General features: G+C 35.0%; 1 protein-coding gene across 1 annotated transcript in view; it reads left to right on the top strand.

Annotated features, from left to right (window-relative positions):
• Positions 1-15909, top strand: part of LOC149545889 (uncharacterized) — a 37798-nt gene extending 21889 nt beyond the window's left edge. Inside the window, exons 3-6 of the mRNA XM_089793853.1 lie at positions 2875-3218; positions 3550-4089; positions 13711-14899; positions 15026-15909. Coding sequence (XP_089649979.1) covers positions 2875-3218; positions 3550-4089; positions 13711-14899; positions 15026-15397 — 2445 coding nt within the window. The 3' untranslated portion in view covers positions 15398-15909. The remainder of the gene's footprint in view (positions 1-2874; positions 3219-3549; positions 4090-13710; positions 14900-15025) is intronic.
• The last annotated feature ends 251 nt before the right edge of the window (positions 15910-16160 follow it).

The following is a 16160-nucleotide window of genomic DNA, read 5'->3' as shown; positions in this document are numbered from 1 at the left end:
TAGCTTACGACATCTTTCCTCCTATTGTTGGAAACATAATGTCCTCAAGGTGACTTCCTCCTCAATTTCTTCCTCTGGTACTCACCTCAAATGTTTGTTTGGAATTAAGGACATGAATTGGTTTAGTGTCTATTTCTCTTCCTGGGATAATCACGCTCCTCCAAGTTGCGTTCTCGTGTCCTTTTAGCAAATTGTTGGAGCACTTGTTGCCTCATTCTTCCTCTTTTTGTTTCAGTTCTTTCTTCCTCGACATGTACCGAGTTTCTTGCTAACAGGCGAGGAATATGTCCAAGCAGATCGTACACTGCTTGTGCCACCAAAAGTTCATCCCCTACCGTGCTCTCGGGAACCATTCTCTCATGGGCTTCCCTTTGCACATACTGGTTGACCACAACTTTCTAGGCCGTCACTAGATTGCATGTCAACTAATCTTCTCTGGTTATTTCCTCCTCTTCTCTGTCACTATTTCACTTATATACATGGTTGGAAGGGTCTTCCCATTGCTCCATCCTGTCTTGCTGATGACTTTCGAGTTCGGACTTAGGCAAGGACGCCAAAATGTAGAATGAAAATATTACCAAAGTTCACAGAATAATAAGATACATATAGAGAAGTAACATAGAACATGCCTTCTTACCACAACACTGAGATGGTGAGGAAATGATTTATTTTATTAATACTAAAACATAATGAGTACATCAATAATATTCCAAAGGTCTTATAAAAGGGTTGGTTGGTTGGGAAAACCAATTGACACATTCCCTCACTTCTTAACTACCCAACTCACTCAAGCTAAACAAGTTCAAAGTACCATATTACTTTATTATGTACTATAGTTGATAAACCCTATTAGAGATGAAGATAGAAAGAAGAACGAAATCAGAAAAATCTTTACTCCAAGACAAGAGCATACATCTAAACTCCAACATGGCTTCTTGTCACTTATGTAATCACCTTGGTCATAGAGCGAGAGAATGCATAACACAAATGGATGGAGAAATGATTACTTAGCGTGACATTGCAGATATAGATTTATAGAATCACATAAAGAATATAAGATAAATTATACAAAGAGAAAACAAAAAGGAACTATTTTTGTAATAAGAAAGACAGCTGATAAAGACAGAGAAAAGAAAAATTCTTATTGACTTTTGAGGCAAAACAATCATAAGGGAAAAACTAAAAAAGTATTTAGAAAGAAGATAACTAAAGGAGAAGAAGACATCAGTGCAAGTGCAACTTGCAACTCGTATACCTCCTAGTTTTAGAAGTGGTGCATGAACTTAGGAGTCTGGTACATATTAGATTTTCCAATAGTCCCTTGGAGAAAAGAGTGAGATGGTTCAAGACAAGTTGATCTTTGGAATATTAGATTAAGAAGTTAGGAAGATGTTTGCATTGATTTCAAAGTTTATAATAGAGATCTTCAAAGTTTAGATTAGATTAGATTTTGTAATGAGAAAGAGAGCTGACAAAGACAAAGAAAAGAAAAAATTCTTAATTTTTGAGGCAAAACAATCAAAGTAACTTGCAATTAACAAGATACAATTGTATGAACTAAGAAATTCATCATATATCTCTTCATTTCTCCATCAAAATCAATGAATATTGACTAGAACATGAGAAGTAGAAACCATGCAAATTGTAGAAAACTTATCCAAAGATCCACCATAGCATCAAGGTAAATTTTTTATGAAATTAAATTATTAAACATAGTCTTGACAACAATTTTTGATCTCCACCTCCTCCTACATTTTTCTCCTAATATATATTCCACCTTTTAGAAGTGAAAAGGCCAAGCCTTTTATAGACTTCCCAATTACAAATAATTGGCTCACGTTGATTCAAAATCAATGGCCAAGATAATTGAAAACCTTAAGTTGGGATGATACAACTACCACCTTCATACATTTAATATCCACCTATGGGAAATTTACAAATCCTTGAATACATATCCTTTTGAGGATGAACAATTGAGATCCATATGTCTAGTTATTGATGAGTTAGCCTCGATGAACTTGGACATGCTTACTTGGATTTTATTTTGGTTGAAAATGAGTAGACACTGCATTTGCATGTACATCTTTGTAACTTTCACGCTTAATCATAAAGAAGTCCTCTGTATCTCTAGGAATATCTATGGATACTCAGTATCATTTTTCTTCATCCAAGGAAATCTTTGAAATGCCTTTTCTTGTATCACTATATCCATCTCCACTAGCTGAGTTTCTATCTTTGATTAAATCCTCTGAAATTACATGATGCTTACAAATTTCATCTTCATCTTTTGCTATCGTCTTCTTTAATGACTTTAAATTTTGGATCTTCGTATTGTTGAGTCTTTCTCTTGTGCTCACCATTAGTTTCCTTACTTTGCATTTCCATCTTTGTTCTTTGGAATTGTTTTGTCATCTTCTTATTGTTGTAGTTGTCCTCCCTCGAGCTTGTTGAATCCTCGGATTTATTTTCCTTCTACAATACCCCTACTTTAGATTTCCTTCTTGTAATTCTTGTCCATTTGAGCATGTTGATGTGTTCCTTTGCATTTTGAGTAACTCTTTGCTGGGAAGTCTTCCTTTATTTGTCAGTCTGAAATACAACAATTTCTTCGTAGAAAAATTTAACAATTTGGATGCAAGAGCCGCATGTACAACCAATTAACTTATTATCTAATACTGTTTTAAATTTTATTTTTAATTCTATCAGTGGAATTGCATGATTTGAAAAGTCTTATTTCTTTTGTATCCCTGCTATAATTATTCATTTTCTCATTTAATTCTTTATGCTACATGGTGATACCCACTTTCATGAAATGCTTTACTTGAATGCATGCATTTTGTCTAATATTTCATCTCTTTCATGTTCTTTTTTCAGGTTACTTTCAGCAGTGATTTTAAGAATTCTTTTACCAAGTTAAAGGGTTTATATGTGCGGCAGCACATAATTAACACGATAGTGAAGTTGGCTAATGGATGGCGGAAAAAATGGAAACATGCTGGATCTGCTCAGAAAGATCTTATAAATGAATACGCAACCTCAGGATTATATCTTGTCTGGACAACTGATGTTGAACGACAAGAGGAAGTAATGCAAGTGTTAAAAATATGGAATGTTCTTAACCTTGTAGAAGTTTCTAGGCTTAGGGAAAACTTGGAATTTCTTTTTGCAACATATACTCCACAGTACATTGAGCGTTGCAAAGCAAAGCTTTTGGATAAGTATGTTTTATTTTTCTCCTAAATCTTGTTTGTAAAATACTCTATAATTTCCTTTTACCTTTTATGTTAATGTTCCTGAGTCCAGCATTGATTGAGGTGTTCCTTACTTTTGGTGAACAATCTGATTTGTTAAAACCCTTAGAGATAAGTTCTTATTCGGTAATAAAGTTTATGTGGGTGAAAATTTACACTGTAGTATTTATGTTTCTGAGACGTTATTAAAGCTAAAAGAATGAATAATTTCTGTAGCAATAAGGGAGAGAAATGGACATATTTATAAAATTTGGCCTATTTATTGGAATCACAATATCTAAAGGTTATATTGTTACAGGAATGCAAAAGCAGTACTACCAATGCGATGGAAGGATGATCCTGGCTTTGTTTGGTATAAACATATGCAACGTTTAGGAAAGTCTGAGGCTATTGATTCTGAAGGTTCCGGAAAAAAAACTATTATATTGGAGCATGGAAAGGTTGAAGAAAGTTTATTGCTAATGAAGTTCTATTCTCTGTCTTCTGGCATCGCAAATCAATTGCTAACAGCAAAAGATGGATCAGAGATTGCTCTTCAGTTTGAGGTAAATGATGAAGAATCACGAATAATCAGGTTCCCAAGAAGTTCATTTATTCTGGGTCGCTCTGGTACTGGCAAAACAACTGTGCTTACAGCAAGACTTCTTCAGAAGGAACAGCAGTTTAATCTATCTATTCATGGTTTGTCTGCGGAGAAGCAGACTAGAGTAGAAAGCACAATTGGGAGAGTAGAGTTTCAACGAGAGTATCTTAATTCAAATTGTCTTCGGCAAATGTTTGTCACTGTTAGTGCCAGGCTTTGCTCAGCAATTAGTAATCATATTAGTCCTATTGACAAGTAAGTTTCGACAGAATCCTATTCATTAAGAAATAGACCAATGACTATTTTCTTATGTGCATTTTTAAATTGCTAATTTTAAACACGTAAAAATACATTAGTGTCAGTTATTAATTTTGTCTATAAATGGTTAATGTTTATCTTCCGATTGGTCTGACCTTTAGAATTTATTTCAAATGTTCTAAGAGTGAAACTTCGCATCTCATACACAACACATCCCAATTTGTATTGGAAACCGTCAATATAATATAAAAAATGAAGAGAACTAGAATAGTTTAGAGCAGAGAATATTAGTAGATGAGAACTTGTCTATTATTTTAACATAATTTAGTGGTGCATTGTGATGTCTCCTTTTGTGATAACTTATGAAATTCGGATGGTTAAGTTGCAAAATTGATTGCAAGAATCTTCTTTCCTCCAAGTCTCAATTAATGCTGTGAGTACTGATCTATGATACCACCATTAATGTTTACATGATTGCATCATATAATTGATAAAACATTGTTGGTAAACAGATTTTTCATTGTAAAATGCCCAACGGAGTGTATGTGGCAAACCATTCACAACAGTTGGATAGGCCCTTGGTATGCGGCCTTCCTCTACGTTTAGAGGGCCAGCTCCCTCGTATGATATAATTTTTAAAGGGTTTTTAAATAAAGAATCTAAAACTTTAAAGATTGAGAGAAAGCCATTCAGGATGAATGCACCACACGACCTCACAACTTTCTTGAGTCAACAAGAATGATAAAAAAGGTGATCAAGAACTACGCTTGAAAAGGACCAGTATTACCATGCAAATTCATGATTCATGAACATTTGCACAATACCATGAGGATGCTCACTGCAACTGCAACAATTTTGATTTTAGAACAAGAAATCAAAAGCGTATCTCATTTCATTTCTTTGCACCAAGAACATAATAGAGATTTTCGATTTTAGAGAAAAAATTGTACATACTTTCCAGTATTTATCTCTTGATCAAAATTTCAGCATAGTGTTCCCTTATTCTAAACCAAAAAGTCCCTTTACAAAGCCCAAAAGAGCCCTATATAGACACAGAGGTTAATAACTACCCCTCTGTGGTTAATAACTATCTCCCAAGTACGTGATTTGGGTGAGGTTAATTAACCTCAACGAAATTAACCAAGAATGAGTTGAAACTTAGACCTTACACCTTTCGAGAGGAAGATTGAATAATTAATCCTTGCTGATCTCCTTTTGATATTTGAATGATTCATTCAAGTTACATCACTTTATTAATGAACGCATATCCTCCTTTTCATGAAGAGATCAAGAGCATGTGGCATATACGAATGTGCTGAATACTAACTTTATGTTCATAATCTATCCAATTGTGCTTATCTCTACCAAATGTGCTTTACTTCCATGATGACATCTATTGAAAGGTTGGCCCTTGTAAAGACACCAGTACCAAAATTCTCATCTGTCTTGCAATTATCACATATTGTGTGAGAGTATCACATAACATTCCATTGAATGCAATTAGGTGCCCAATCTATAATTTGATTCATGCCTCTACAAATATTTGATAAAAGTTGACAAACTTTATGATTCATGCAATTACTGCATCCCCAAGAGATGGCATTTTATTCACTGATTCCAATGCATTGACTTCATCTACCTACGCATGTAAGAAATGTGCCCTCCCTCTATAGTTTTGATGTAATTATGCAATGGTGAACAGATTCTAACAATCCATCATCATCCTTGACATATATGTATCCTCCTTGAGACGTTATTTCATATATATAAGATGCTTTGTCAATATGGAAGGAATGTTCAATTTGTGGAGTCTGAGATTACATCTCATCACATTATATCTTCTACTCAAACATTAACATCCATTTGGTACCTTCTCATATTTTTCCATCATCCTCATGCAAGGAAACACTTCTTCCTTCGGGTAACCCATTCATTCGATATCTTGTAATGGTTCTCAATATGTCTCTGCAGTCTGTTTCTTCCATTGATGTTGAGTGTTTCAAACATCCACCACCCACTCCAATTTCAACGCTTTAATATGCTATAAATGCCTCACATAATAGTGTCTAGAAGCCGAGTCAAGGGTAGCAAATGAGTTTTAACTCACTAGAGAATTTGAATGCTCTTTTCCAAACCACATACATCAACCATATATTCATATCTGGTGTTTGCATAAAATATTATGATAAGGACTGTGTGGTTTATCTTGCATTCATGACTGAGCATTAAATCAAACAATTCCCGCTCATCCTCCCTTCGCGGCTATGCTCTTTGATTCCCATGAAATGGCACATATGGCTCATTCCATCAAACAGTTCATAGGCTTTGTATTTGCCAACTTCGAATGCTCCTATCCCATGCACAAATAGAAGGCAAAATATGGCGGTGAACCTAAGATATTATAGCAATGCTTTTAGAGCATTTAGTCAAACAATTGTGTGCTTTTATCCATGAAAATAATGGAGGGGTTTGCAACCAGTTCAACAACTATGGTAAGTCTTTTGTGCTGCTCTGTTGAGAGGCCATCTACTCCAAGGAGACTGACGAGAGCATGTCTTAGAGGTGATGGCTCAACAAGTTCCATTACTTCATCTACAAACATATTCTATGTTTGTACATCAACTTCTGCAGGCAGACGAAGCCAAGTTGAATAGATTAGAGCTTCATGAGTTGTCACGAATGGGGAATGGGTATCATTCTACTCACAATAACTTGCAATACGAGTAAAAGTTTCTTCCTGCAAGAAAATCCATTAAGGTGGTTTTCCCAGTGCCATTGACACTCGTAGCACTTGAAGCCTGTCTCTTGGAATACCTTGTCTCTTCATTTCCGCAGTCATGTCAACATAGTAATTGACATGATCAAACGCATGTGATAGAAGTTGAAATGGTAATACCATCCCTCTCTTAGGAGCCACACCATCAGCATCAATAGCTTTGACTTGGTTAGAGAGTCCACCCAAGGAGATGCTAGATCGTCTCATTGCCAGGTGAATATCTTCGGCTAATGCACCCAACGAATGAGATGACAAACCTCAAGTTTTGGAATTCTAGAAGATAACTCTTCACCTGTATGATTGGCATGTTTCTCTTCAAGGGCCTCCTCGAAGATGGTGACTTGAGGATTTCCAATAGGATTTAGGTACTTCAACACCAATGTAAAGAAAATGTTGAACAACACTGAAAAGGTGACTAGATTTCCAATGGAAATCTAGTAAAAAGAATATTGGAAATCTAGTAAAAAGAATCTTTTGTAACCATGTCTCAACTCTTTAAAATTGCTTTCCCAATGGTACGTTCATCAATGCTGATATCATTGTTAGGCTTGTTCAATTGATCATCAAGTTACTCATTGATGGCTATGGAATTCTGACCATACCTCATAGGAGAAGTCCAGTATCCCCATATCCACTATTCATCTCATGTTCCTATGTCGGCACTTCCTTTTAGATGATCTTACTTCCAGTTCTTGACCTTAATCGGCTAAACAAAGAGGTTAATAATTGTTTCGAAGAGGTTAGAGAATACATGATTTTGGAGAGGTTAATTAACCTCCTCCAAAATACATAATTTGGAACTTATCATTAACCTTTTGAGAGGTTAATGGTGAGAGAGAGAATACGTGATTTTGGACAGGTTGATTAACCTCCTCCAAAATACGTAATTTGGATCTTATCATTAACCTTTTTGAGAGTTTAATGGTTAATGATAAACTTGAAAACACGTATTTTGGGTCTCTCCATTAACCTGTGATAACTTGGGGCTTAGAAGCCAGATTTCAAAAATTCCAAGTGCTAGGCAGAGCTGGGAATGAACTGGAGATGTTGAAGGACAAGATCTTTAAAAAAAAATCAGAGATGAAAAGACCAATTTAAAGCTTAAAATGAGGCAAATTTAAAAAATAACTGTGGCTCAGAAATTGAAACAATTTTATAACTAGGTGACAAACATATATGACAATATCATTGCTATCACTAATATGACAGTCTGATATATGCAAGGTGATTAAGTCTACATATATAGATTAAGAAAATATTAAGATTATCATGATAATATGTGTAATCTGCAATTGACAAAATACGGGTTAAATATTAGATCACTGTTGTATCTTATACGACTTAAGGGATTATGCAGAGTTGAGATATTCCAACTTGCAGATATATAGAGAATTCTATTCTTCTTGATATATCGATGTAAGATACGCAATGAATATCCTACTGATAGCAATAAAGCTGTGTAGTACTGTGTTTGATATATCGATATGGCTATGCAATTATGAATTTTCATGAGCAATATTTTAGCAACCATTAAATAGTAATACCAAATGGTAGTATTCATGTAAAAAATAGCTTCACAACAATTTTTTCTCGACAGTCAAAGGACACAATGAGTGCCGAGTTACTCGACACTTGAAGTAGCCGAGTGATAGGCAGTGGGTGCCGAGTTGCTCAACACCTTAAGGAACCGAGTGGAGACTTAACACAACACTACACCGAGTGAGCTCAGTAGATATAGTGACCGAGTGAACTCGATAAGCATGGGAGTGGAACTCGATGGACTTAGTTGTAACATGACAGGAACAACAAAACATATACTAATTGAGTTAGCACAAGGAGGGCTTAGTTAACAAGAGAGTTGAGCGAGTCAATAACAGACTTGTTGTCTGGTCTATTCCACCATTAAACACAGAGATAATATCAGAGAGCTTGCAACTCTGATCTTCTCAAATACTAAACACAATGTAGAATAGATAGAGAGGAGACAATAATGACCCAAATGACTGGATCGACTAATATGCCTGCTTGCTTGCTTTCTATTCAAATACTGATTCAACTATTACAAATTGGGGAGCATAGGGCTTCAGCCAAAATCAAAATACATTAACCTAAAACTTCTATTTATGGTATAAACTTGCAGCACTAGAGGGCCGCATACAATAATACCTGGAGCAATCACTGCTTCAACAAGACAAACAAAATAAACTTATGGAGAAAAAGAAGAATGTGATGCTGTGGTACTGCAACTCTGATCTTCTTCCTGAACCTTCCTTCTGCTCTTTGACTGCTCTGATATTCTTTTCTCCTCTGCTCTTCTTCTGATAAGTTGATCTTCTCTTATTTAATGAATGAGACTTCATTCCCTTTTGACTTGTCTTAAAAACTTTCCCTCTCTTTTTGTATTTCAAACTCACCTAGTAAGTTTAACGTGTCACGTAGGTAGGTGGACGTTTGGCTCAAGGGCAACCAATTAATTTCAACACTCACCCTTTGTCCCGAGCCAAACAAGCAAGGATCACTCCTTATCCAAATCAACTATGCCAAGACTTCTTCTTAAGCACACATAAGTTGCTATACCCAATGACTTAGTGAAAATGTCTGATAGCTACTACTCAGACTTACAAAATTCTATTCTGATTTCTCCATTTTGCACCAACTCTCTAATGAAGTGATATCCGATTTCTATGTGCTTGCTTCTCCCATGGATTCTTTGTCAATGCTTAAATACCCTTTGGAGGAACTCCCGAAGATTTACAAAAATAGCCAACGGCCACACCTATAGAATAATTAAATAAAAATGAGTCCGAGATATACTAAATCAATCGGCCCATAAACAATGGTTTGATTAATTATTTATTTTATAACGGGAACATTATATCATGCCTTGTTTGATGTTTGACTTTAATCATGCTGACTCAAATAATACAATGCTTAGTAGGTTTGTTACGTTTACTAAACATTCTATCTCCATTTTGGTATTTGTTGTATGTATATCATGGCAATCCTGACTAAATCATTATGAGTATGAGTAGGCAGCTGAATAATATTGACTAGAATTTTCTTAACCAAAAAAAAATTCTGGATGTATTTGTATATTAATAGTGCTGCTTGTACAAATGATTTCTGCCATATATGTGTTTGGCATAAATCTTCTTCTTTACAATAATCTTTCGATAACATCTTATCACTGCTGAGGACATCTAATCATTTGTATCTTCCAATGGTTGCTGTGTTTAATAATTATTTTTGATTTAAACAATTTCTTTCTCCACTATTGAATATAGTTAACAATATTACATTCTTTGTGTGATTGGAACTGCCTAGACTTCCTTTGATTTGCAGTCTTCTCTCTCTCTCTCTATATATATATATATATATTTATATTTCATTCTGTCCAAATTGCATGAACAAAATATAATATTTTTTAATAAATGTTATCATTTTGGTGCTAGATTAAGTCTTAGACTGCTTTGTCATAGTTCTTGCTCAATCATTGTTGGTATCTCTAACTATTGTTGTCTATTAGTGTCAAACACTTAGTCATTTACAAGGTAGAGTCAGACGGTCATCACTACGATTGTGCTACTCTATATAGGTCAAGTCATGTACATAACTATGTATGTACCGAGCTCTATAGGAACCGAGCAAGTATGTGGATGCCAAGTGTTTCTTATACAGGGCGAGTTCAACACTTACCAAGCAGTTGAAGCATATAAGTACCTAATTAAATAGCATGTGCCGAACACAATACAAACCGAGCATTAGAAACATGCTGAGTATCAGAGATGGTAAGTGCCAAGCAACATAGAGTTTACATGTGAGTTAGAAATGATACAAAATTTGAGGTAAATCATTTTCAAGCCGACATGGAAGGAACATTTAATATTTGTAGAGGTTTATGTGTTTTATGACGTGGATCACAAATCTCTATGTTCTGTGATTAACAACTCAGATGAAGAGGTGAGATAAGGAAGCATCTAGAAAACTCTTTATGAAATTCTTTAAATAGATAAGGTTTTAACCTAGATCAAAAAATATACTGTGACATCAAGTAGAAGTGTTTTGTTATTTAATAGCGAAACAAGTGACCTAATCAGTGTAGTGAAGGGGAAGAAAAGCTTTATTAGATCAGAGACAGGATCAATTTGCAAAGAGGAGACTCAAAATCAGCTTACAGAGCAAACCGAGAGTCAGGCACTGAATCAGTTTTAATCAGCTTGAATCAGGGTAAATATCTTAACAAGGTGGTCTTAACAGATCTATGTAAGTCTCCTTACAGAGTCCTTACTTTATTGTAAGTGTTAAATCCTCTCACAAGGTGGGATTTAACAATCTCAAAAGCTTTGAATAGGTTAGACCACTCATAGAGTAAATCATATATTATGCTCAAACATTGTAACCCTAACAGGTTAACTTTATTACTGCAGTAGTGAAGATTTGTGAGTGCCATCCCTATCCCAGTTTTATCTTCACCTTGGAAGGTTTCTAGGTAACAAATATTGTGTTATGTGTTTATTTTCATGCATGTGATAGATTAGATCTACATGTTACAACAAGTTTACTTTTACAAGTTTTGCATACATAAGACAACTGGTGAATGTGTGAATGAATTGCTGAAAAGAATAAGTGTTTGAAATTCTGATTCAGCCCCCCCTCTCAATATCTTGTTATCCTATTTATACTTCCATCAATCAACAATCATTTCATTTTCCCTTCATTGCTGCTTACATACTTTGTGCCTTATACCATCTTACTGCTTTCTCTCTTTTCAACTCTACTGTATGTGCTCGGTACAATTTGCTTCATATTTGTTGTTCGATCTTTGTCTCTATTAGACATGCTACATAGGTACGATTATTATGAGAAGAATGCATCAATCTTTCTCATGAATGACAACTTCTTCTTCGCTTCTCTGACATCAATGACAATAACTCCATCAGTCACAAATATGCATGGGACACATACACCAACGTAAGTTCTGAATCATCAAGACGGGAAGCCACAAATACACATGGGACATATACACTTCACTAGTAGTGGTATAAGTTTCAAATACTGAGAAGGTTGGGGGGGAGGGCGTGGGGAGAATTAGCATAAACAAATATCTCAAGTAATCAACTATCTTGAATATTCATCTCATAACACATCCAACAAATAGTGAATTAAAACAATAACACATCAACACCAAGATTTTTGCACATGGATAAATCGAACTAGGAAAAACCATGGCGGGCACTTGTTTACATTACATAAATTATCAAATATATAAATTGATTACAAAGATATTAGGAGCTGACTGGTTTGGACATGTAAACAGAGGCTCACAGCCAAAACAAAACTTGATATAGATATTAGCTCACTGCTCAAGACTTGCAAATAGAGGATCACTAGCAAAGTAGTGAGATATAGAAAATAACTCATGCACCCAAGATCGGTGAATGTTTCTCTCTATTAAAACAAGAAGCAACCTAAGTAAAACAATTAATTTAGTACATCTGAGTTGCAGAAACTGTCGAAAAGTATTGAATCAAAATCAGGTTACACTTGAGTGATAGCAATGATGAATACAAAAAGCTAGGCCCAATTAGCTGAAATATGGTAAACAGATGTTCTCTCCAAGAATTCCTATGAAGCCAGGAATCGTTTCAGAAAGTGCCATTGTAGTCCTCCAGACCTTGTGAGTCCATGGCCCATAATAAACATCCTCTTTGATGAGGTTGTTAGACCTGAGAAAGCCAAAGCCAACAAAAATGGTAAAGTGACGGAGAATGGGGAGATTACATTGTTGCATTATGTCAAAGAACTTTATTCATATGGATTGAAAAGATTGTATTATTCTCTTTAAGAACTAGCCTACACAACTGTTCAGTTAGATAGTGCAATCTATGGCAATGGGATCGTAGCCAATTATTTTTGTTCATGTCACATATTATGCTATCTGGAAAACTGTTCTTGGGAAGGAACATCTGAAACTTTGATTATGCTGATTTTCATATGAGATAAGCGCTAAAAATAATGTTGAGAATATAGCAAATCACAATGTTTTTCCATTTATTATAACTATTATCAAAAGTCGTTTACTTTCATCCCATTCTTAATGCATGCAAATATAAAACAACAATGGCAGGAAAATCTAGTTACAAGTCTTATTAAATAATGATTAGACGGAAATGCGGTATTCCTCTGTTTTAGATAGTCCAATTTCTCATGCATGTTAGATTATAAAAGTAAACCTGTACTAGCGCAATGCTGACTATAAAATAGTGAACATGTAGTGAGTATGGTCTTCAAAAAATATATTTTTTTTTATTCAATTAGGGAATCTTAACAATATTTTCATCTCATCTGCAACATCTAGAACAGAAGTAAGTTACACTGATAGGGAAATGATAAATAGTTACCACAGCTTATTGTATAATTATTAGAGGGAAATCTTACTTCCTTACGTTTAAGTCTTTTTATAGATAACTGTTAATGTGATTTATAAGCCTACACAAAATTTCTACCGGAAAGATAGACTCTGCAGATAAGTGAACTCGGTAGCTTGATTCCATGCCTCTACTAGCTGAACATATGCTCTGTTGTAGATTCTCAGTAAATTGACACATCACCCTTTATAATTTCGTTGAAATCGGTGTAAAAATATTCATGCAGTGTCATGCATTTGTCTTGGAGCTCCTAGGTAGAAGACAGTCTTGAAAATGGTTTATAATAGCACACTTAAGAGAATTTGGCTGTGGTTTTTAGATCAATATGGAAAGTAGAATTTATGCACTTAATTGTGTATAAGCTAATATTTAAAAATATATAAATCCTCATGGTGAAGACTGTTTCTGTTGCAGTTTCGTGCAGGGAAAGGGTCATACTTTCTGTATGAAAATGGGTGACAATGATAATCTTCAGGATTTGGAAAATATTCCAGATAATTTTATTGATATAGATGATAGGCATTTTCCTATGGTTATAACATTTCAGAAATTTTTGATAATGTTAGATGGGAGTGTACAGTGCCCGTTCTTCCGAAATAGATGCACAGAAGAGCAAAAATACCACTTTGGTGAACAACGATCTGAATATAAACGATCTATTGCATTGATGCAAATAATGAGGAAAAATGAAGTCAACTATGAACGTTTTGACTCATTCTTTTGGCCACATTTTAGTGCTGATTTAAGAAGAGGGCTTGAGTCGTCAGTGGTGTTTACTGAAATAATATCACACATCAAAGGTAGTTCAGTATCTCTTGTTTCTCCGGACTTCAAGATGGTTCAGGACGACTACATCAAAATGGCAGAGTGTCGTACCTTGACATTATCTGTTGAACAAAGAGAAGCGGTATACAAGATATTTATGCAGTATGAAAAGCAAAAAAAAGGGACCAGATACTTCGATGTTGCTGATGTTGTAAATCACTTGCATTGCCAGATTGGATCTACCGGGTATTTAGGGAAGAAGATGAACTTTATTTATGTTGATGAAGTTCAGGATCTTCCTATGGCTCAAATTTCTTTGTTCAAATATGTGTGCTCTAATGTGCGGGATGGCTTTGTATTTGCTGGTGACACTGCCCAAACAATTGCAAGAGGTGTATACTTTCGTTTTGAAGACATAAGAAATTTGTTCTATAAGGAATTCCTGGAAGCAAACAGTATTGACTATGCAAAATCAAAATTCATGCCTGACATGTTTCATCTCAGGCAAAATTTCCGAACTCATGCTGGCATAACCAGACTAGCACAGAGTGTGGTCGAGGTGCTTTATTATTTTTTTCCTTTTGCTGTTGATAAATTGAGTCCAGAGGTCAGTTCAATATATGGAGAGGCACCTATATTTATAAATGCAAACGATGGAGAAAGTCTTTTTACCACCATTTTAAGTCATGGAAACAATTTTGGAAGGGGAAATTATGAATTTGGTGCTGGACAAGTCATACTAGTACGAGATGATAATCAAAAGGCACAGGTCCTTGAGCAAGTGGGAAAGCAATGTCTCGTGTTGACAATACTTGAAAGCAAAGGTCTTGAATTTCAGGTATCAGTTCCTCCCTATATGTTATAAGAAAGAAGATTTTGGGTTCACAGCTATGTTTATCTTCAATGTGTCAAATATTTCTAATTCCAATGTACAAAATAATCATCTAATTTGTTTTGTTTGTAGGATGTACTACTGTATAATTTCTTCAGTAGCTCACCATTGGGCATGAAGTGGCGAGTACTGTATGATTTCATGATTCAGAAAGGTTTCAACAGCTGTGGGCAAAACCAATATCCTAAGTTTGATGATACCAAGCATAATCTTCTGTGCGGTGAAATGAAACATTTATATGTTGCCATTACACGTTCAAAGGAAAGATCATGGATTTATGATGAGAACCCTCAAAATGCTCAACCAATGCTAGATTATTGGAAACAGCTGGATATTATACAATTGAGATGTTTGGACAGATGCCTGGTTGAATCGATGTATGTTGTAAGTAGCTGTGAGGATTGGAAGCAGCGTGGTATTCAGGTGTGTAGAATGTATAAGTAAACAACATTCGGTTTCACTATTGGAAGCAAGAAACTCTGCTTTCGTGAAAATATACTGTTTGAAAGCTAATTTTTGCAATGTCACATTTTTGGTCAATTGATTGAGTTAAATTCTTGACTATAGTAGTATGTTTGAAGCTGTATGAAATAATAGAGAAGAAATTCTAATAGGAAAAAATGAAAGACCTGTATTCTGTACACATAAAAGTTGAATTAAATGTAGCTGGAGGTGAACATATGCTTTAAGGATCATCCACTTCCATACATGAAACCTTGGGTGTGACCTTGTGTCCTCTGACATCATTTTGTCATTTGTAGCTCTCAATTAAAATTAACATCATGAGAAAAATAAATTCAAAGTCACTAGAATGAATATGCCATATTCATGATGTATTGGGAAAGAATAGCTATCATCTTAGAAGTTTTGTGTCAAACATTACAGCTCTTATTCCCACATTGCAGAGGCAATACACATGTATATGACCTATTCTTTTTTATAAAATGACTTTGAGCAAGAGAACTTTTATTTGTGGGTTATATTCATCTTTTTACAGTATTTGTTTGCAACTTTGTAAGACTTGCTTTCAGGAAAAAGTTGTAAATGATAATAACTTATAAAGTGACCGAAAACAGTTAATGGAAAGAAATAAAAGGACCTTTCTATTGTCCACAATACCAGCCATGTGTTTGTGGGTCTACACATGTTGATAGTAATATAGGACCTACCCCGTACTCTATGTGGGAGGCAGCTAACTCTGCTACAA

The sequence above is a fragment of the Cupressus sempervirens genome, chromosome 7, assembly GCF_028749045.1.
Source record: "Cupressus sempervirens isolate cs-2001-9-10 chromosome 7, ASM2874904v1, whole genome shotgun sequence".
NCBI lineage: Eukaryota > Viridiplantae > Streptophyta > Pinopsida > Cupressales > Cupressaceae > Cupressus > Cupressus sempervirens.
Note: the sequence above shows the minus strand (reverse complement) of the source record. Positions and strands in the feature narration are given on the sequence as shown.